The sequence below is a fragment of the Protopterus annectens genome, chromosome 11.part0, assembly GCF_019279795.1.
Source record: "Protopterus annectens isolate FY-2018-M chromosome 11.part0, PAN1.0, whole genome shotgun sequence".
NCBI classification, from domain to species: Eukaryota; Metazoa; Chordata; order Ceratodontiformes; family Protopteridae; genus Protopterus; species Protopterus annectens.
The window spans coordinates 676,244,913-676,268,546 of NC_056745.1; the positions used below are offsets into that span (position 1 = coordinate 676,244,913).

Here is a 23,634-nt window from a genome sequence, read left to right on the forward strand (position 1 = left end):
ATCTTTTCAATTGATAATTTTGAGGAGAGGCAAATAGGTCTACGTCTGGGCTCTTCCATTTCTCTGTTATGTTGAAGACTTGTGGATGTAGTTTCCACTCGTGAGGATCCATAAGGTTTCTGCTTAAATCATCTGCCAGAGTGTTTTATTTTCCTGGCAGGAATTGAGCTTGAAGATGTATTTGGTAGGTCAAAGCTGTGTTCCACAGTGCCATGTCTAATCTGCAAAGGGTGTACGAGTGTGTGCCCCCTTGCTTGTTTATATACCACATGACTGTGGTGTTGTCCGTCTTTATCAGTAGTTGTCCTGGATGAAGTTCTTGAAGGCTGTTAGGGCATTTTGAACAGCTAGCATCTCTTTCTGGTTGATATGTAGATGCATTTGTTTTGGTGCCCATATGCCCTGAATGCATTTTCCTGCCATGTGGGACCCCCAGGCATAATCTGATGTGTCTGTTGTTAAGGTTTGGCTGGCCCGGGGTAGAGTGAAGGGCTGTACCATGTTTTGGGGACAGGCCTTTGCCCACCATAGAAAATCCTGTTGTAGGCAGGGAATGAGAGGAATCATTGTTTCCAGACTGTGTGAATGTTGACTCTATAAACTTTTTAGGTACCATTGAAGTTTCCTCATATGCAGTCTTGCATATGGAATTAGTAGGATGCAGGATGCCATGAAGCCCAGAGCCTGCAAAATTTGTCTTGCAGAAGATTGGGTTTTTGTTGCCATCACTTTGAAGTAGTCAGTTGCCTTTGTTTGTCTGGCGTGAGGTAAGCCATCTGGTCATTTGTATTCAAGCTTGCACCAAGGAATGTTATCTTTTGAGAGGGTACCAGTTGTAATTTCTTTTCGTTTATTGTATACCCTAGGCATGTTAGAAGCCTTTTCACAAACGCCAGGTGTCAGAAGAGCGTCCTTGTTCTCTGCCTGAAGCGGTCGTCGGTTTGATATACAAATGTTGAGGTCTGAACACACCCTCAGAAGCCGGTGCCTGCTCAGCGGCTCTGGACCCATCCGAGGGAGATACATTCGTCGGTCCAATACTTTGAGCATCTTGCGGCATGCCGGACCCCAAAAGGGCGTCAGTAGAGGCCTGCGACTCGAAGGTAGCGGGTATCAGAGGCTGCGAAAGCACCTCACTAAGTACCGGCGAACTGGCTTAGGAGAAGCTTCGTCGTCGGTTTTGGATCTAGACTGCTTTTCTCTGTCCTTTTCTTTGCGTTTTTTATGTACTCCGGTAGTCGGATTGCTATCTAATGACATTTCTGGGTAGTTAAATCTGTTTCCAAAATACTTAGATGCAAAAATATACCGACGCTTAATAGTGCGTTGGTTAAATCTAGCACAAAACAGACAGCTAGGCACGTCATGGGGCCTAGGCAAGGAATACAGTATAAATGGAAATCCTTAGGAGGTATTTGCTTCCCACAAGTAATACAATTATTAACTTTTTCTGACATGGGTAAAAAGCAAGAAAAAAGTTTCCAACGGGGTACTTAGCTTTAGTGAAGACTTCAGTTCTGAAACTCAAACTCAAATATTTCAGTAGTCGGCTGACCGGCACTTGTGAAATGCTTCTGCTTTGAGCACCGCACGGCAAGAAAGACTAAAGAAAATGGCGTCGGCTGCATGTTTTATACCCTTGACGACCTGACGTCATGGAAGAGAAGACAGCAACCGACGCAGGACCCAAGACTTTGGAATTCAGGCCGACTGAGGGCAACCTGCCAGCAGATTACACAAATGTAATGACTGCAACAGTAAAACACAAAGATCATCACCATAAGTACGTACTCAGTGGTGAGAGACCTGGGCACACAGGTTGACAGCAGCCTTACCTTTGATTACCATGTCTCCATTGTGGTAAGAAGGGCATTCAATATTGCCCATCTTATAAGGACATTGTCTCCAGAAAAAAGTTACAACTTCCCTGTACTCTTCCCTCATCAGGCCAGTAATTTGCTATGTACCTTTCCAAGCACCTGCAGCAACTGGAGAGACTAGTTTCTCACAAGGAAAATTCAAGATCTTCAGCACCTGTCCTATGTGGATAATCTGAAATCACTTGTCACTTTATTCCATTTCATACAGACTACTCAGAAGCGATCTCTGCCTTGCATACAAGGTAATCTCTGACCCTGCTTTATTGGAAATGCTGAATATCCGCAAGTCAAATGGTACACTGGTTACTTGCTCTAAAGACTTTAACCTGGTATGTGACATTAACAGAACCTGCTGGAAGGACAGATTTGTCTCCCAGAGGTTGCTATAACTTTGGAACACACTCCCACTTCATGTCAAACAGCACCTCATTGGCTGTCTTCAAACACAATCTGGACAATTGGATGGGTAACCATAAATTCACCCCGGGAGTTCCACCTGTGTCCCTCTTGGACAGGGGCAACAGGTGCTGATCGTGGAAATAAGAGTAGAACTTAACCAGGATTGTAAGGGCCCTAGGGCCACTAGCCTAGTAAATTCTTATGATCCTATAATAACATTACCTTCTTTTTTTGGCAGACAAATTTAATTCAAACTTGTCAAGAATGGATGGCTAGCGTAAGCTCTGATCAATCTCCAGTCACAGTAGATGTGTGGGAGGGAGCCAGAGCTTTAAGTAGCTGGCCGGTTGTAGGCCTTGGGCAAGGCTATACATATAGCATTTTAAGCTACTGCAGCAGTTGACATGATGAAAATCTACCATAATTTCTCCATGAGTAGCTTGGCTACTGAAGCCATACGGATGGCAAGATGTCATGTGGCCCAGGATGTTCAGGGCCTGCTTAACCATCCTCTGCCACAGTCTGAAAAACGATGGTCAGAGGGCTGCACCTTCTCCATGGGAAGGAAAGTTATGCAGAGAATGGTTTCAAGAAGGGAACAAAGGAGGACTGTTTTCTAGGAAGAAGACACTTTTTTTGGTAGATTTTACATTCTAAATGTTGTTTGTATTTGAGTGATTACACTTCTTTGAGACTGCAATGTTGTTAGTCGATCACAAAGGAGCTGCAGTCTTGTCAGGGTGCCAAAGCTTAGCTAGCACACCATTACAGAAGTCATAAAGGGACACGTAAAATAAAGGGACACAAGCCAACACAAAGATTTACTTAATGGAAGTGTACTACCTGCATTGTGTATCGAAGAAATGGGCATTGGTCAGTTGCTAACTGTTCAATAAAACAAAAACCACTATTAAACAAGACCTGACACAGCTGATGGGTAAAGCATTACCATTAGTACATCTCACCCATAGCATGACTTTACAAGACAGGCACATGCTCTACACTAGCAAAACCCTCACTCACAGGATTTAGCAATACTAGCACAAAACCCTTATTGACCAGCTCCAATAAAGATAAACACACCATCCACAAACATATTTCAGCACACCTACATTTACATCACTGGCTGTAACAGAAGGGCAGTAAAACTAATATGTGAAAAATCTGGGTTATACAGTCCAAAAAAGGAGTGCATCAGCTCCAACATTCTTAAATAAATTAGTGGAATGTTAACCACATACATACATAACAATCCACTACATTTTTTACCCAGTTATGTTTCTGGGCAAAACTAACCATCTTTGCAGGTCTTTCCATCTTGTAGAAGTCTCACGCCAGTTGGACAGCCACACCGAAAAAAGGGATTAGTTGGAGACATCAGGCACAAGTGCGAACAACCCCCATTGTTACTTCCACATGGATTAAAAGCTGTTGGAGGAAAATAATTTCATTAATATTAAACATTACTGAGCCAAATCCAAAAATCCTCAAACATTATTTTGCGCACTAAAACTACTATACTTCTAGGACACCAAGGTTACTTAAAATATTTTGCCAACCACATCAGCATTTACTACCAACCTTGCACAAGTTTCAAATCCTGTCAATAATCAAATGCTTGTAAGTAAATAAGTAAATAAATAAATAAGCAAGTAAATAAAATCAATCAAATAATTTGCCTCACTTGGTCCAGGTAAAATCTTAGTTGCCTATGCACATCTAAAGAATAAAGGACCCTTTCTATTTGTTCTCGGAATGACAGGAAGGAAAAAATAAAGGAAGATTAACAGCAAGATTCATGACAGCTGTTACCACCTTGAGCATGAGAAGTTCAGGTGACCCTATCCTTCTGGAAAATGAGGAAGGAGTTCTTGGCACGTGAAGTCCTACAATTCAGACATTCTTCTAGCAGAAGTAAACACTACCAAGAAAGTAGTCTTCCAGGAAAGAAGCTTAAGGTGTGTGAAAGCAGATGGCAGAAAGGGAAGGAAAAGTTTCCCTAAAATGTCAGGAGTTCTCACAGTGGAGTCATCTCTCTCTCTTGAGGTGTCTTAAATGTTGGAACTTGGCAACAAGGTATAGAAGCAGGATCCCACAGCAAGCCAGCCGAGATGGCTGACATATGTACTTTAAATGAGGCATAAGATAACCCTGTTTTTTTAAAGTTCTGACAAGTACATGAAGACAAAGGCCATGTGTTTCTTGACCGCTTTTGGGACACCAAAAGGAGGAGTTTTTCCATTTAGCTAGCTAGAACTCCCCTTGTGTCTGGTTCTCTAGCCCCACTCAGAATGAACAGCATGCACTGTGAAAGTATACACCTAAAGAGAGAACTAGATCGCTCAAGCTACCAGCTTAGAGTTGTTATGCTGTTTTTATTTTTATAACAGCCTCCTTATTCTGTTCAACAGGCAACCAAGTCCTGTCCCTACTAAGCTCTGTAAAAGGAAACAATCTCTCATTGGCCAAATGGGGTGCGCTAAAACCAACATTTCTGGACTGTCCTCTATTATCTTCTGCAAGATCCAGGGGATCTAAAAGTTACTGGAAGAAAGGCGTACAGAAAGAGAATTCTCCAAGTTACTGAGAAGGCAATGGTTATCCAGACCTAAGGTGTTGTCTGTATACTGGTGCAAAATTTCCTGAACTTTTTTTTCTGGAGAAGCAAAAAGTTTGGCTTATGAAGTACCACACCTGTGGGCTTAATACATAAGTACACTACTGTCCAACATCCATTCATTTAAGTCATTTTCTGTCCTGCCCAACTGGTCTGCTAACAAACCCTGTTGAGGGGATGTAAGAGGGCTTGAGTGTCAATCTCAACTCCTAGGTCAGACACCATGCTTGCAGCCATAATCTACACAGCTAGTAGTAGTGGGCAACTCCCTGTTTGCTGATCTACATCACCACTGTGGTGTTGCCTGTGTGGATGTGCAAAGTCCCCCATTTACCAAATATGGATGGACCCCTTGATGGCTAGACTGACTGACAGACATCTCTTTCATGCTAAAGGGTCTACTCATGACAGTCTTGTACCAGGCCTCTTGAATGCACAAGTCTCCCTCGATCACCCAGGCTCTATCCCAGGAGCCTGTGGCCAGTGTCTGGATATCAAGACATACTCTGCATTTAAAAACAGTCTTTGTGGTGGATGTGTAACACTGTGATAGGGCACTGCACAGACTGGGGATGCTGTTCCTTAGGGCATGTACAGACTGGGGATGCTGTTCCTTAAGTACTCCTACAGATTCATGTGTAAATCCATCATGGGTACTATTAAAACAGAAGCAGCCAGTTTTCCCAGAAAGCGCAGAAATTCCTTTGCAGTATGACTACTTTGCTTGCTACTACCCCGGAAGTATTTTGACAAAGCGTTTTTTTTTTCAGGTAGAGGGTTGTTACTCTCTGTCAACCAGTGCCTGCAAAAACAAGACTTATGTGACAGGTACTCAATGGAATTTTGACAGGTTCAGAGAAAAACCCAATGAATGGAAGGCAACCAATATAAATTTGTAGCACCATCTGTATCCTCCTCTATGGAAACTATCTAAATGAGGTAGTCAAGGTAGATGTGACTGCCCTTTGTTCAGCAGTAAACAATTACTGGAGTCGGACACTTTGCAAATACAAGTGCAGCTGGCAAACCTCCATGTAATGCCTCCTAAAGCACTGGTAATGTAAAGGCATCCTTTATGTCCAGATTTACCATGCAAGCTCGTCAGAAAAGCAGAAGACCTTGTAATGTTAACATCTCAAAATTTTGGGGAAGTTTAGGAATTTGTTTAGTCAAATTCAAAATGGGCCTCCAACGTCCCTCTCTGTTTAAAGTACACGTGTGCAGAAGCTACCATAAATGTACATGTGCAAATAGAAAACAGTTGGCAGTAGTCCTTACTAGTGGGATTTTTGCCCCTAGGTGTACAATATGTCCAGCATGACTTCTGGAATTCAAGGACGCTTACTCTTCAGCTTAGTGTCCATCAGTTGGTATGTCAGGGCATTCCAGTATAAAACATGCATCAGCCAATGCCACTTCAGAGCTTTCTTGACCCAAAAACAGATGCTAGAATTCTTGAAATGAATTGAAAGCTAGGGAAGGGCAAACGATAGTAATCTGCAGACTACTCAGGAATGAAGAAAATTAGGATGCCTCAACTACCTAAACCTGAGGAGACCCAAAGCCTTACAGATCACAGTTGAATATTTATTTTATTTATTTAAATGTTTGTTGACTGAGAAAATCCAAATGGGCGCGCACACATTTTCAGTGGAGGCCCAGCGGAAAGCCCCAAAAAAGAATAAAGATTGATACAAATAAATAATACATCAGCTTATACAGTAGTGGTACATGTAAGGATTACAAGATATAACCAGAGATATGCAGGAATAGACAGACCAGTTGACTATCCAAGAGAAGAATGGTTGTAAGTAGATATTTTTCCTTAATTAAGATAAGTATGACTAAGAGAAGTAAACAGAGTAAAATGTAGAGAAGTACAGAAAGAAAGAATGGGGCACAGAGGAATAGACAGGGAATATAGAGAGAGAGTATAGGAGGGAAAATTAGAAGAGAGAGACTCCTATCAGGATGAGTGAGTAAAGATCAACAGTGAGAAGATGCACTTAAGATGGTGGGAAGGGGGGGGGGAATCAGCCAGGTATAAGGCAGGAGAAGAGCTAAAATTAGATAGGTGAGATTTAAGGAGTAATTTAAACTATTGGTGATTTGGTGTGGTAAGTATGTTTTGGGGGAGTCCACGTTCTGACAATGTGGTTGGAGTAAAGAATCACCAGAAAAGTTGTTAGTTTTTGAGACTTGTAAGAGGAATTTGACAGAAGAGCTACGTTGGTATTTTACTAGACTGTGGTTGAAGTAGGCTGCGGAGTGCAGGGTACCTGTTTCGGAGGTAAAGTATGCCATGGGTCATAGTGAGTTGGCTGTATGTGAGGTAAATGGGGAGCTCAAGCCAGTTTAGTTGGAGTAAGGCAGTACAATGACGGGATCTACGAGGAGAGTTGGTGGGGAATCTGGCAATTTTGTTGTAGGAAGTATCTAGTTTTTTGTCAGGTCTGCTTTATACAGGTTGGTGAGAATGGATGAGGCATAAAGAAGAGTAGAGATTAGGTGTGTCCTGGGAATAGCTTGTCATGTGGAATCAGTGAGGAAGGGTTTAACTCTAGAGAGAGCCTAATTTAAAGTGAACTTTTTTACAGTTGGGGAAATGCATTTGTCAGCTCTCATCTTATCAATTGTAACACCAAGAAGCTCAGTGTGAGAAATGGGTTCTATTTCTGTGTTATTAGAAGAATGTATCATGAAGACGAACAGCAGGTCTAATGATTTGTTGTTCAAGAAAACTACAAGTTTAGTTTCACTGCCACTAACTTAAGATGCCCTTTAGGGAGAGGGAACAGCAAAGGGAATGGTGGTGAGAATACCTCCTATTGTGGTAAGTTCCTACACAACTGTACTTCGTACAGTCGTAGTGTTTGTTTTTAACTGGTCAGTGACTGTTCCAAGACTGTTAAAACAACGTTGCTTTTAATTAAAAAGGTATAAAAAGAATGTACGATTCTGTTGTTCAGGGAGATGGGAGCTTGATTTCCTAATCTCCCACATATTTTGCCTTCCTTTGTAATAAAGGAGATTGTGTTGAACTGTCTTAAAGTCCCTGGGCTCCTTAACAGTTTGGTGTCATGTCTACTCAATTTCCAAGATTTATGTGCTGCTGCATTAGACATTCCCACTGGTCTCAAATGTGACTGGTCTTCTGTCAGGCAAGTTTCTGATGAATCAATATTCATTTTCTTTCTAAATCTCAGCAGAGGTTAAGTTAACTAAAGGTACGCTTTACTAAGGCTCTCTTCTACTTTTTGTTGTATGTGAACAGGCAAACTGTATGCAACTGGGATACTGAATGTACATCAATGACACTAACAGCATTAAGTTATTTCATTGTGTGATTGCGATGTCTAATCAACAAATTAGAGGACACAGTATCCTTATCAGAAGTAAGAGCGGGTTCTAATCAAATATAAAGAAAAAAAATGTCTTTCTTCATTGGGAATGACAGTGAATTATAATTATAGATGCTAATTATATCCCTTTGGTAGGAAAGTGGATTTTATAATGGGAGCCAGTACAACTGGTTAAAAGAACCAGAGTATAGGATCCAGGCAAGTGTATGTTTAGTAAATATGGAAGAAACAGCTATAGTTATTTAGTAAAATGGTCCAAGCTCACTAAAAATGACTGTGCCTTACAGATTCTGAAAAAGGGTACTTGATAGTAAATTTTAGAAAACCTTAAAAATAAACAGGAAAGCAATAAGATATCTTTTTGTCAACTATTAATGACTGGGAAAAGGTCGTCAAAAATAAGAAAACCAAAGTTTAAAATATAATTTAGCACGATTCAAGTCACAGCTTGCAGGCAGCTACCAGAACAGTAAATTTGTTACAAGAAATGCATAGATGATAAATATTAATTCCTGGGGTTTTTATCCATTAAGGCAATTAGAAATGTTATCACACAGCCACTGCGGTGGTGGTGCTGTGGTAGCGCTGTCGCCTCACAGTAAGACGTTGTCCCGTTCGATTCTCAGCTAAAGCGTCTTCTGTTTGGAGACATGCGTGAATGGGCGTACCTTTGTTGAAGGTTGTGTGTCAGGGCTGGCAACTCGGCAAGTAAAAATCTACTGCCAATCATTAGCGGACCGAAGTTCCGCTGTGGCGACCCCTAACCGGGAAAAGCCGAAAGAGACATCAGTCACACAGCCAATATCATTGGACTATGACTAGCCTCTGTTACCTTCTGCACTCACTCACCCACATGACACACCCCTTCCACAAGATGCTGACAGATCTCACTCTCCAAGAGGGTAGGTGGAGGTACTTGCTGCAGAAATTACCTGCACTTCCCCACGTTAGCCCAAGTCACTTCTAGCACGTCTAATCACCCCTCCAGGTCGGCTTAGAATACCAGATGCTGTCAACAAGATCACACAGTATCCACTGTAATATCAGATAAATGCTAATGCAAGTAACTAATAAATAAATAAACTAAATAATAAAGGAAAATAAATGGATCAAAATCACAAACACTGAGCTCATGCTAAACACATAGGAAGTCAAAATGATTTCCTATTAAAAGTTCTCCACCAAAGACTAACACTTAAAGATCAAGCACATTATTACCCAGTTTCCAATTGTTACACATGTGGAGGAATATCACTGGACACCCCCTACCAAACAAAACACTGAGGAAAGAACAAATTCTGATTCTTCCACTGATTTTGATTTACCTCCTACAGAAATGCATCCCTTATGAGACATACCAAATACAGCAGCAGCTACAGCCAGTGAGGCTGAACTTACCATGAGATCTGTAAGACCATGGACTGCACTGGAATTTGGGTGATGCAGTAGTGCAGCAGTAGCACTGCCACCTCACAACAACAGGTTCTCTGGTTCAATTTTCGGCTGGTGTGCTTTTAGTGCAGAGTCTGCATGTCCTCCATACGTTCACGTCTGTTTCCTCAGAGTATATTCTTGTTTCCTCCCACATTCCAAAGACATGGGAATGAAGCATTTCTCCCCAGGCCTCCACTCAAAATAGGCTCTGTCCTAGTCAGACTTTCCTGGTCAACAAATGTTATACAAAAAAAATAATTTCAAACCATTGTTGATTTTCTCTCCCTCCCATTCAAACACATTTTGGAAAAAATATGCAAAAATCTTAGGAAGGCATGTACAATTGCAAAACCCCACTACTTAAGATGTGACAGCTCTATTAAAAGCCTCCATTCACAGAGCCTGATCTTTTAAGAAAGATACGGGAAAAACAGAATACAGGCAACAACTTCCCAAACCACACAGATGACAAATTTCTATCTGCTAAAATAACTTATTAAATTCCATTATTACAGCATGCCCCCTAACCCCTAATTGGGCAAGAATTAAACCAATTATACAGAAAGTCTACTGATGCCATTTACAATGCATGACAGATGCATTTCAAACCTTCTCTGCACATCCACAGCTTACATAAGGTGCAGCCAGTCAGCGGGTTATCAGTAGCTTTTGTACGGTGCTTATTACCACCTGTACAACAACAAATTAAAAAGGTTTGTTTTTTAATTGAAGTTTGAGTATTCACGAAATTGCAAAACAAGTGGTCAAGTCTGAGTATTCATGAAATAGTCAATCAGGCACAATATGTAGTAGATAATTTACTTAGGGAAGACAAACAGCAAAAGAAAAAGTAAGTACATATCCAGCTCCAACAATTTCATACTCACTCAAGGGTAAGGAATGGGAAGAAATAGTCATGGGGGTAAGATGTAGATTCTGATTTTTCCAAAAGCAACCCCTAGGACAATATCCGCAAAAAATAATTACCACCCTGTTTCACCACAGTCACCAAAACGTGTAACAAGTTTAAATACTTCTCAAGCGTATCCAAAAGGTACCAAAATCAACTAATACACACAAAAGGTACCCAGGTCCGGTGAAACAATAAAGCGGCAGAAAGTAGTCCGGTACAACACTTTAATCCAAAAACAAGCACTGTAACCACAAACAAATCAACAAATAAACCATTAACGCTTCCAATATTACATTTTCGTTTGGAAAGACTTCATCAGATGTGGGCTAGGTACAAAAAACATTAATTTATATGTTAAAAGAAATATCATTGAAAACTGACCAATCCCAGAAAAATGTCCTAATCGTTTAAAACGCATACAAATTAATTTAAAAATTACATGAATCCACATAGCTGTGTGTAAATCATAAATCAATAACTAAATATCATTCAAACTATGAATAAATAAAGTAAAATGATTTTTCATATGAATTAAGAACTCTTTTTTTTTTTTTCCAAATATAATTTTTATTGCATTCACTTTTATTTAAATACAAGAAAAGAATGACACAGAAAATATACATAAGAGCTACTTGGAAAATCAAGTTTCAGTCGTCCAAATACAATATACATAATATAAATAAATCAATGTTAGGATAACAATTTTACAGAATTGTCTAATAATCAAGATGCGCTTAATGAGCTGTAAAACAGACATTTACATAAAGATAGTATACAACATATTGAAAATGTGACATTAAAACACTGCAACCAGATATTCAAGTCTAACTAACTAAACATTGAACTTTTTGTTAAAAAATAGACCTGAAATACTTGATTAGTGTTAAAAAGATCCTACAAATCCCTCTACTGCTCAGTGAGTAAATTACATCTAATAAAAGCTAAAATAGAGAAAAAAAGTGTCATAGTGAATAAATAAATAAAAACTATGACCAATGCACATAATTAAATAACTATTTAAAAACATTTTTGTGTATGTATATGTTATGCTAAAATAAATTAAAATACATTTAAAAAGTACAGTTGTGATCATAAATGTAGATGTTACAATGTATTCACTTGTTGCAGTCATCACATATAGGGGGTTATCTGCTTGCAGTAGCCCTCAGTCGGCCTGATAAGTCTTAGGTCCTGCGTCGGTTGCTGTCTCTTCCGTGATGTCAGGTAGTCAAGGTGTATAAAACATGCAGCTGACACCATTACATCAGTTTTTCTTGCCCCAGATGTCAGGTGCCCCCTTAATGGGAAGCAATAAAATATATACACACACAAGGTTATACCTCCAACAAAAAAGCAAATACACCAAAATGCTTTTAAGCATAGTAAAGGAGAGTAGAGGTATAGTCAAAAGAAGTCAGGGAGCTGGAGGGAGAGTAACCAGACTGTAACAGTGAATACACTCTAACATCTATATTTACGGTAAGTGTACACAACTGTACTATGTTCTTCGTGTTTCACTGTTGCAGTCATCACATTTGGGTAGATTCCCAAAGCTAAGGATGGGAGGAGGAATTTAGATAGCATTAGGACCAGCTATAAGGCCCTGCAAGACTGCAGTGGCAAAGCCAGCTCTGGATTTAGAGAAAAATGGCAAATGGTAATGCTTGGTGAAAGTATGTACAGAACTCCAGGTAGCAGCTTCTAGGATGTCCCTGGTAGGGACACCTCTGAGAAAGGCTGTAGAGGTAGAGGCAGCCCTGGTTGAATGGGGTCTGATCCCCTGTGGGATAGGTTTTCCATGGTGTTTATAGCAGAAATGAATGCAATGGCCTATCCATTTAGAAATGGTTTGCTTTGAAATAGCCTTCCCCTCTGCCCCTGCAGCAAATGCCACCGGCAGTTGTTCAAATTTCCTTTGAGGTTTAGTCCTGTCCAAGTAAAATTTTGAGTCGTCTGTGCACATCTAAGGAGTGCAGTATCCGTTCCCCTTTGTTCTGTGGATTAGGAAAGGTTGGCAAATGAATGGACTGATTAAGAGCCACACTGGATACCAACTTGGGCATGAAGGAGGGATTGGTTCCGAGTGACACCCTGTCCGTATAAAAGATGATGAAAGGCTCCACTGCCATAAGGGCCTGTAGTTCAGATACCCTTCTTGCTGAAATGATAGCTAAAAGGAAGGCTGTTTTCCAAGAAAGGAATTTTAAATCTGCACTTGCAGCTGACTCGAAAGGAGGAAGAGTGAGTTTCTCCAATACAAAGTTAAGGTCCTAGGTTGGGGCTCTCTTGGGTGGTCTTAAGTTTTTGGCCCATCTGAGGAACTGCTTGAGCAGTGGATGAGAGAAGAGGGGTGGGTTCTGTGTTATAATGAGATGAAATGGCTGAGGCATGAATTTTGATGGAGGAGAAAGAAAGGCCCTTGTGAAGCATCTCAGTTAAGTACTGAAAAATCTGAGGTAAGTTGGGTGCTACTGTGCCCATCCCTTGAGACTGGTTCCAGGCACAGAATCTTTTCCATTTTTCAGCATAAGATTTTCTAGTACTAGGCCGCCTTGTCTCTACAATGATATCTAACACTTGTTTACTGAGGGATGGTAAAGGAGAGATTAGGTAATTAGCCAGGCTGCTAGGTGCAGGGTTTGAAGCGGAGGGTGCAGAATATGGTTCTCCTGCTGAGACAACAGGGTAGGGGTCTGAGGCAGGTACCATGGTGCCAGCAGTGACACATTGCGCAAGAGGGGTACCAGTGTTGGCATGGCCAGTCTGGTGCAATCAATATCGTCCTTGGTTTGTCCTGCTTGATCTTTAGTAGTACTTTGGAGAGGAGAGAAAGAGGAGGAAAGGCAATAAATGATAGGTTTTTCCAGCTGAAGGACAGAGCATCCACTTTCCAAGCTTGTTTGTGAAGAGTCCTTGTGCAAAATTTGTCCAATTGGTAGTTCTGTAGGGAGGCACACAGGTCTATATCTGGGCTCCCCCATTTGTTTGTCAACATGTTGAAAATCTTTGGTTCCAGTTTCCACTCGTGTGGGTCCATGAGATTTCTGCTTAGTCCATCTGCCAGTGTATTTAGTTTTCCTGGCAGGAATTGAGCTTGTAGATGCACGTGATAGCTCAAGACTGTGTTCCACAGTGCCATGGCTAGTCTGCAGAGGGGGTAAGAATGGGTACCCCCCTGCTTGTTTATGTACCACATAACAGTGGTGGAGTCCATCTTTACCATTAATTGTCCTTTAAGAATGTGGTCCTTTTTTTTATTCAAATAATTTTATTCAGAAAACTTTTTTTTTAAAACAATACATAGTAAATATAACCGATCAAATAAAAGTGAATTGAATTAACTATTTACAGAATACACAATGGCCTCAGGTCAGACAAAGTCAAAAGGAATACAATCATAGATAAACAGGCAAATAATAAATGTTGAAATCAGACAATGCTGCTTCCCAGGTTAACACCACTGCTCAGGGAAAAATAAAAAGTATAATCACATCAACCAAGCATTGAGCAGAAGTGATAGTGAAGGTAAAAGTTTTTCAAAAATAACAATCTAGTTAAAAAATCGATGTAGTTTAATGAAAATAAAACGGATAAGCGCTTTCACTATAACAGCTTCATCAGATCCATGTTCAAACCTCTTAACAGATAATCTATATATAAGGAGAGCCATATAAAATCAACCAATCATGGTAATTAATTTAACTCAAGCTTCTGCTTAAAGTTACATGTTACAGACAGTTACAACACTTCTCATATAGAAACCTATCCACATATAATAACTAAAGTCTCCTATGACATGTAAAAAATATATATGGAAAAAACTTATTGTAGGTACTGCGATATATAATAAATAACTTATTCACACTCAACCAGGAATATTAACAGATATATTCCTGGTTGAGTATGAATAAGTTATTTATTATATATCGCAGTACCTACAATAAGGTCTGAAATTCGAATTCGAAAATCTCAGGAGTCGGCCGACCGGCACTTGCGAACTGCTTCTGCTTCGGGCAACGCGTGGCAAGAAAGACTGAAGAAAATGGCGTCGGTTGCAGTATATGTACCCCTGGCGCAGACGTCAGGGATGAGGTGACAGCAACCGACGTCGTACCAAGACTTTGGAAATCCGGCAGACTGCAGAACCGCCTGACGACAGGATAACCCAAGTGTGATGACTGCAGCAGGGTAACACGAACATCCTCTCCTTCTGTAGACAAACTGCATGAGCACAGAAACCATTACACATGATGATGTTACAAAGAATATGGCCGCTGTTCTAATCCACAGTTTCATGCCATTATTTAATATACTTTATGCTGCAGTCATCTATTAAGTGAAAAGAACTTATAGAGATAGATGTTTATTCTATATTTACAGCCTTTATTGTTAGCAGTGTGTGTTGTCGTAGGCTGTGTAGGTACGGTGCTTTGAGTCATCTTTGAAATTGAATACCTGGTGTCATGTACATTGTTTGAAATTTGTAAAATCAAATCCCTTTTACAGAACATCTGTTGACTAGCCAGCCACACAAACACACACACACAGTAGTTCACACGCACCATTCCCAAGTGTAATCAAAAAAACCCACTCAACTGCACAACTAGACTAGAATGGGAAAACCCACCCTCTAGACCGTAAATGGCTGGGGGACAATGAAGAGTGTCCCGCACTGAGCTACCACCACACACCAGCACCGAGACACAGCTGTCGCATACGGGAGAGCTGGCAGGAAACTAAATATGTTCTAACGGATGACAGACTGTTTCTCCACAGCATTCTTGGAATGCTCCTTAATGTCAACAATAAAGAAAAGAACTGATCTGTGCAGACATTACTGGGTGTTTTGGGAATAGTTTTCGCTCATAACTGAAGGATTTTATGTTAGTCTGTGGGGAACAGGAATATCTTTTCAAAAACCTATGCAAGTCATCATTGGCCACAAGACACATACGCTTCATATAAGCATCAACAATGTTCCGTGCCAACTCCGACCCAAGCAAAGACAAAGCAGGCTACTTTTAATATTCCTCCACTTTATACAATGGTGTTCGATAAGGAGACAAAATGAGATTCCAATTAGTGTAACGCTTAGCAATTCAAGACATTTTAACTCCTCAAACAAAAAATAAAAAAAAAGGGAGGAGAAACATCCAAATAAACATTTAGATGTATCGGAAATAAATGCTATGTGATTAATCTAACTAGAAGGGTGAAGTGATATTTATTTAATGTGTAGGGTTTATAGTTAGACGTTAAATGTCAAAAGGGCTCTCTACATTCATGACAGTTCGCAAATGCAGTGACAGGCTCGCGTAAAGTGAACTGAAGATTTCCCTACAAGTCTCATGCATTTAAAAAGCTTCACTTCTTTGTTTTAAAAATAAACGTTCAACTGAAATCATGAACTTGTTGGCTATAATAAGCTCCAGTGAATATGCAAAGACTTTGTATAAATTAATCATAAAACCATATCAATGACTGAAATTAGTCATAAAATACAACTAAACCCCACCCGTTAACTAGCAACTAATATTAAGAAAATTAAACTAAAGCATAGCTGTTATTGTACTAAAAAGTACAATGTATATTTAGCATTTCCTACTCAGCAAATCATTTCTTTTCCCCTATAAGATACTGTCATGAACAAAAGTAAACTAATAGAGTAAATTAAATTATTGATGCAATAGGTCACTTATGAACTAAACTTTGACTCTAAAGTATGCAATAGGTGTATTATAAGTTTATAACAGAATTTACAACATGTTTAAAGAACGAACAAACAATATTAAATTGTTACCTTTAGCATATATTTTTAGTTTTAGTTGATACTTTGAGAGAGGTAGTAGAAGGGATACTTTTTGAGTCAGTTCTTTGCATCTTTTTTTTTTTTTTTTTTTTTTTACATCAATCCAATAATTTTTTCCTGGAGATAGTTTCAGTGATGTAGTTAAAGCCCAGTCCATTTCCTCCGGGACTAACTATATTATTGTTTTTGACAAAGGTTACTGCTTCTTCAATGTCATTAAAAGTTTTTATTTCATTTGAAGTAAAAATCCTTATTTTTGCAGGGTATGCCAGTTGTGCCTTTATTTTATTCTATTTAAGTAATTTTACAAGTGGCCACGCTTTCTTTCTCATTTCCAAAACTCTAGAGGAAAAGTCATTGTCAAATCTAATTATATTTTGCTTCTCCAAGCACATTTAAGGATAACTTCTTTATCAAGATAAGAGAGAAATTTAACTATTACTGACCTGGCAGTGGATGATGGTGATAAAGGAATAGGTTTCCCAATGGCTCTATGAGCTCTTTATATACCATAAGAAAATCCTTCTTTTAGATCTAGGATTTCGGGTAACCATGAATTAAGAAAGGAAATATCTCCTTCAGATTTTTCTGGTAAACCAAAAATTCTTACATTAGTCCTCCTTTCTCTATTTTCCATGTCATCCAACTTGGTGATAAGCCATTTATTTTGTTGCTGAAGGTCATCTCCCTGGATTTCTTCCTCCTTGAGCCTTCCATCTATATCAGATGAAGACTCTTCAATGCTTAATATTTTAGTTTGATGCTGTTGAAGTAACTCTTTAAAGGATTCAGTTTGTTTATAACAGCTTTCTCTCAAGTTTTCTAAGTTGTTATTGAAGCTGTCCATTTTTAATAGATAGCTCTTGTAAAGTAGAAGACATCAACTGAATTTCTTTCTTCAAAGCAAATTCTGCATGAGAGTTCTTTGAGCTACTCATCTTCAGAGAGCAGTTTTAAACTCCAGATATTTCTGACAGGAAATTTTTGAAGAATATATTCCAAACTCGATATAATGATAGTGTAAATGCTAAAGAACAATAGTTAACTGATTTTTCTGTGAAAAAAAACGATTTCTTGTTATTTGAAGTATTTTTGAGGAGCTCTAAAAATGTGCTGCTTTCAGTGTGCCATCCATGCCCCCCCCCCCCCGAAGAATGCGATCCTTGAAGGCTGTCAGAGCATTCTGTACAGCTAACATTTCTTTTTGATTGACATGTAGGTGCATTTGACTTGGGTTCCCATCTGCCCTGAATGCACTTCCCTGTCAGGTGAGACCCCCATGCATAGTCTGATGCATCTGTTGTTAGGGTTGGAGCGGCAGGGGGTAGAGTGAATGTCAGTCCCTTGTTTTGGTGGCAGGCCTCTGCCCACCAAAGGAACACTAGGCGTAGGCAAGGTATGATAGGGAACATTGCTTCTAGATCCTGAGAATGTTGACACCATAGGCTTTTTAGATATCACTGTAGTTTCCTCATATGCAGTCTTGCATATGGAATTAGAAGAAAGCAGGAGGCCATAAACCCCAAGGTTTGCAGTATTTGCCTTGCAGATAGCAGGGTTTTTGTGGTCATTAGTTTGAATTAGGTTGTCAAATGAATTTGTTTCTCTGGCGTGAGGAAAGCCATCTGGGAAGTTGTACTCAAGCTTGCTCCCAGGAATATAATTTGTTGACCGGGTACCACGGTGATTTCTTTTTGTTTACGGTGTACCCCAGACAAGCTAGCACCTTTTGTCCAAAAGCCACATGATTCAAAAGTATGTCCTGGCTTTCTGCCTGAATTAGACAATCGTCCAGGTATGGGTAGATTTGAATATTTATTTGCCTGCAAAATGCAAAGACTGGAGCTAGGCACTTTGTGAATATCCTGGTAGCAGTAGACAAGCCAAAGGGCAGTGCAGAGAAAGTACAGTCGTGTACCTACCATAAATGTAGATGTTAGAGTGTATTCACTGTTGCAGTCATTACACTTGGGTTATCCTGCTGGCAGGCTACCCGCAGTCGGCCTGAATTCCAAAGACCTGGTCCGGCGTAGGTTGCTGTCGCCTCTTCCCTGACGTCAGTGCGCCAGGGTATACAAGATGCAGCCAATGCCATTTTCTTCAGTTTTTCTTGCCTCAGATGTCAAGTGCCCCCAAAAGGGTAGGCTAAAAAACATTGCTTATAAAAAGCATGCACTAAAATAAACATTACCTTCATCTACAAGCAAATACACCACATAGGTTGTATAGAATAGAGAAGTACAGATAAGTCCCAGCAAAGAAGGGGGGGTGGTGGGTGGGTAACCTGGACTGCAACAGTGAATACACTCAAACATCTACATTTATGGTAGGTACACAACTGAACTATGTTCATAGTGTTTCACTGTTGCAGTCATTACACTTGGGTTGCATCCGAAAGCTGAGGTTGGGCGGCTGGGTCTAAATAGAATTAGGAGTGGCTATGAGGTCCTGCAGAACTGCAGTTCCAAAGCCTGCTCTAGATTTAGAGTAAAGAGGTAAATGGTAGTGCTTAGTAAAAGTGAAGTCCCAGTTGCAGCCTCCAAAATATCCTTGGTTGGTACTCCTCTGAGGAAGGCTGCTGCCTTGGTAGAATGTGGCCTAATGCCCTTAGACACTGATTTGCCATGTTGTGAATAGCAGAACCGAATGCAGTGTCCTATCCATTCTGAAATAGTCTGCTTTGAGATAGCCTTTCCTTGTGATCCTGCAGCATATGCCACTAAAAGTTGCTCAGTCTTTCTGAAAGCTTTAGTTTTGTCCAAGTAGAAGCGTAGCTGTCTGTGCATGTCCAAAGAATGCAGAAGTCTCTCCCCTTTATTCTGTGGGTATGGGTAAAAAGTAGGCAAATGAATGGTTTGTTTAAGAGCCACACTGGACACTACCTTAGGCATAAATGTTGGGTTTGTCCTTCGAGAAACCCTGTCCGGATGGAAGATAATAAAAGGTTCCACAGCCATTAATGCCTGTAACTCAGACTCTTCTTGCTGAAGTTATTGCTAGGAGCAGAGCTGTTTTCCATGACAAGAATTTTATCTCAGCTGTATTGGATGGCTCAAAAGGTGGCAGTGTGAGTTTTTCCAAGACAAAATTGAGGTCCCATGCAGGTACTGGTGCTCTCCTTGGAGGTCTTATGTTTTTGGCCCCCCTGAGGTACTGCCTAAGCAATGGATGTGAAAAAATAGGTGGGTCCGTACTGTAATGAGCTGAAATGGCAGAGGCATGGACCTTAATTGATGAGAAGGATAGGCCTTTGTCCAGCATCTCAGTTAGATATTGTAAAATCTGAGGAATATTTGGAACAAGCGTGTCAATTCCTTGTGCCTGGTTCCAAGCACAGAATCTCTTCCATTTTTCTGCATAAGATTTTCTGGTGCTAGGCCTCCAAAATAACACCCATAACCGCTTTAGACAGAGGTGTATTCTGAATGGTTACACTATCCGCCATGCAGCTAGATTTAGGGTTCTGAGTTGGCTGTGCAGGATCTGATTGTCTTGTTGGGTGAGTAAATGAGGAATTTGAGGCAATGTCCAGGCTGGGCCTTGGGACAAGCTCCTTAGGATTGGGTACCAGTGTTGGTGTGGCCAATCCGGGGCAATTAGTATCATTTGTGGCTTCTCTTGTCTGACCCTTAGGAGTACCTTGGGAAGGAGAGGCAGTGGAGGAAAGGCATATACTGTGAGGTTGTTCCAGCTGAATGACAAAGCATCCACTTTCCATGCTTGTTTGCGACAAGTCCTTGTGCAGAATCTCTGAAGTTGGCAGTTGTGAAGGGAGGCAAAAAGATCAATGTCTGGGCATCCCCATTTCCTTGTTATGTTGAAGATTTGTGGATCTAGTTTCCACTCGTGAGGATCCATGAGGTGTACTTGGTAAGTCAATGCTGTGTTCCACAAAATCATGGCTCGTCTGCAGAGGGGGTAGGAATGTGTGCTCCCCTGCTTGTTTATGTACCACATGACTGTGGTGATGTCAGTCTTTATCAGCAGCTGTCCTGGATGAAGTAGGTCCTTGAAGGCTGTGAGGGCATTTTGTACAGCTAGCATCTCTTTTTGATTGATGTGAAGATGCCTTTGGCTTGCAGGCCATGTGCCCTGAATACATTTTCCTGCCATGTGGGCCCCCCAGGCATAATCTGATGCATCTGTTAGGGTTTGCCTGGCTGTGGGTAAAGTGAATTGCTGTCCTTTGTTGTGGTGACAGGCCTGTGCCCACCATCGAAACTCCTGTTGCAGGCAGGGAATGAGTGAAATTAATGATTCCAAGCTGTGGCAATGTTGAGTCCAAACACTTTTTAGGTACAATTGTTTCCTCGTATGCAGTCTTGCATATGGAATTAGCAGAATGCAGGATGCCATGTAGCCCAGAGCCTGCAGAATTTTTCTTGCAGATAACTGGGTCTTTGTTGCCATGCTTTCGAAGTAAGAAGTCAGTTGCCTTTGTTTGTCTGGCGTGAGATAAGCCATCTGGGCAGTTGTACTTAAGCTTGCACCCAGGAATATTATCTCTTGAGAGGGTACTAGTTTCTATTTCTTTTCGTTTACTGTGTACCCTAGGCAAATTAGTAATCTTTTTACAAACGCCAGATGCTTTAGTAGAATGTCTTTGGTGTCTGCTTGAATAAGGCAGTCGTCCAAGTAGGGATATATTTGAATTCCTCTTTGTCTGCAAAATGCAATTACTGGTGCCAGGCATTTTGTGAAGACCCTGGGTGCAGTAGATAAGCCAAAGGGCAGTGCAGAGAATTGGTAGTGCATTGAGCCAGCTATGAATTTGAGGTATCTTCTGCAAGACTGTCTGATTGGGACATGCAGGTATGCCTCTTTGAGGTCCAAAGTTACAAGCCAAGATTTCTTGCCCAGCATGGGCAGAAGCTGCTGCAGAGTCAACATTTTGAATTTTGGAACGTCCAGAAAAGTATTTAGAATAGACAGGTCCAGAATTGGTCTCCATGCTTTGTCCTTTCTTGGTACTACGAAAAGTCTTGAGTAAAATCCTTGTCCCTGTTCTTGCTGCGGCACTGGCTGAATAGCCCTCATGGCCATGAGAGCTGAAACTTGTTTTTGTGCCTCTGCCCATTGATTGTGTGGCAGGTCTGGCATACCTTTTACCTTTGGAAGGGTGTGAAAGTGGAATCTGTAGCCCTGAGCGAGTATATTTAAGACCAATTTGTGCTAAGTGACCATGTGCCAATTTTGTGAAAAAAAAGTGCTAGCTTTCCCCCCAAGGGTGCTGCCAAAAAGTAAACGCTTGGCATTGGCAGACAGAAGTCATTGGGACTGTTTCCTATACGGCTGTAATTGGTCTTCTCCGCTTTTGGAGGTAGAAGCACCCCATTGTTTGGACCTGTATGAGCCCTGGGGCTGTTGTCTGCCTCTAGGGCATCTGTATCTGCCTCTGTGGCCTGTCTGACACGGGGAAGGACCAATTTTTAGAAGGCCAGTTCCTGCTAAATCTGGGTGGCTGTACCTGTAAGAAATCCTTTACTGTCTGCATAGATTTAGCTTTATCCTCCATTTTCTTTAACACCTCTTCTGCCTTAACACCAAACAAAATATCATGCTGTAACGGAGCATCCAATAAATTTGCTTTAACATGATCAGGCAGAGTCTGTTCCTTTAACTAAGCATGCCTTCTAATGACAGAACCTGTAACAGCAGCCCTGCAAGAGGCCTCCAGTGAATCTATGCTTTCCCACTTGTTCAGCTGCATGCAATAAATCCTGCATTTCCTTGTTCTCAGAAAGTACAGTTTTGTACCTACCATAAATGTAGATGTCCAAACTGGATAGCATCTGCAGTCATAACAAATGGGTTGTCCTGTCGTCAGGCAGCCCTTCGGTCGGCCGGATTCCAAAGTCTGGGTCCGGCTTCGGCTGATGTCGCACTTCACCCGACGTCATCTCTGCTGGTCTTCGGGTATAAAGGCATCACCCGACGCCATTTTCCTCAGTGTTTCTTGCCCCAGATGCCAGTTGCCCTCTTGGAAGGCTAAATTTTGGATAAATGCCAATGTTTCCAAAAAAGTAGAAGGCAAACACAAAAAATTAGCATGTATGTACATATATACAAACAAATACACCATAAGAGACTCCCCCCCAGCTAGCTATTAGGAGGGTAAATACCCTAGGAGTACCACAGAGGGGAAGGAGGGTGGGTAATCCTGACTGCAGATGCTATCCAGTTCGGACATCTACCTTTATGGTAGGTACAAAACTCTACTAAGTCCTTCATGGATGCATCTGCAGTCATAACAAATGGGTAGAATACCATAGCCAAACTAGGGGTGGAGGAAGAAAAATTATGGTGTAGTTAGGATCCCTTGCAGTACAGCAGTGGCAAACCCTGCTCGGGATCTAGAGTATAGAGGTAAATTATAATGCTTGGCAAATGTATGCACGGAGGTCCAAGTAGCCGCCTCAATAATGTCCTTGGTTGCCACTCCTCGTAAGAAAGCTGTGGTAGTGGCTGTAGCCCTTGTAAAATGAGGTCTTATGTTCTGTGGAATTGGTTTTCCATGGAAGGAGTAACAGAATCTTATGCAATTTCCTATCCATTTGGAGATTTTCTGTTTGGAAATTGCTTTTCCTTCCCTTCCTGTTGCATAAGCTACTAAAAGCTGGTCAGTTTTTCTGTTACTTTTGGTTCTGTCCAGGTAGTAGCGTAACTGTCTATGTACATCCAAGGTATGCAGCAGTCTTTCCCCCCTGTTTTGTGGATTGGGAAAGAAGGTAGGTAGGTGGATTGCCTGGTTTAAAGACACTCTGGATACCACCTTAGGCATAAAAGTAGGATTAGTTCTCATGGACACCCTATCTTGATGGAAGATTAGGAAGGGTTGCACTGCCATTAAGGCCTGTAGTTCCGAAACGCTCCTTGCTGAGGTAATTGCCAGTAGGAAAGCAGTTTTCCATGACAGGTGTTGTAGATCTGCTGTTGCTGCTGGTTCAAACGGAGGGAGTGTCAACTTTTCTAGCACAAAGTTCAAGTCCCATGCTGGTAATGGTGGTTTCCTAGGAGGTTTTACATTCTTGATCCCTCTGAGGAACTGCCTGAGTAGAGGATGCAAAAAGACAGGTGGATCGAAGCTGTATTCTGCTGAAACAGCTGATGCATGTATCTTGATGGAGGAATAGGACAGGCCTGTATGTAGAAGCTCTGCCAAGTACTCCAGAATGTTAGCAATATCTATGTTCGACACATCTTTTCCTCTTTCAGTACTC

At 40.9% G+C, this 23,634-nt stretch overlaps 1 protein-coding gene across 1 annotated transcript in view; it reads right to left on the minus strand.

The window, feature by feature from the left end:
* The window catches only part of LRP6 (LDL receptor related protein 6), a 2,645,333-nt gene that overhangs the window by 2,161,066 nt on the left and 460,633 nt on the right, over positions 1-23,634 (minus strand). Inside the window, exon 5 of the mRNA XM_044088131.1 lies at positions 3,576-3,707. Coding sequence (XP_043944066.1) covers positions 3,576-3,707 — 132 coding nt within the window. The remainder of the gene's footprint in view (positions 1-3,575; positions 3,708-23,634) is intronic.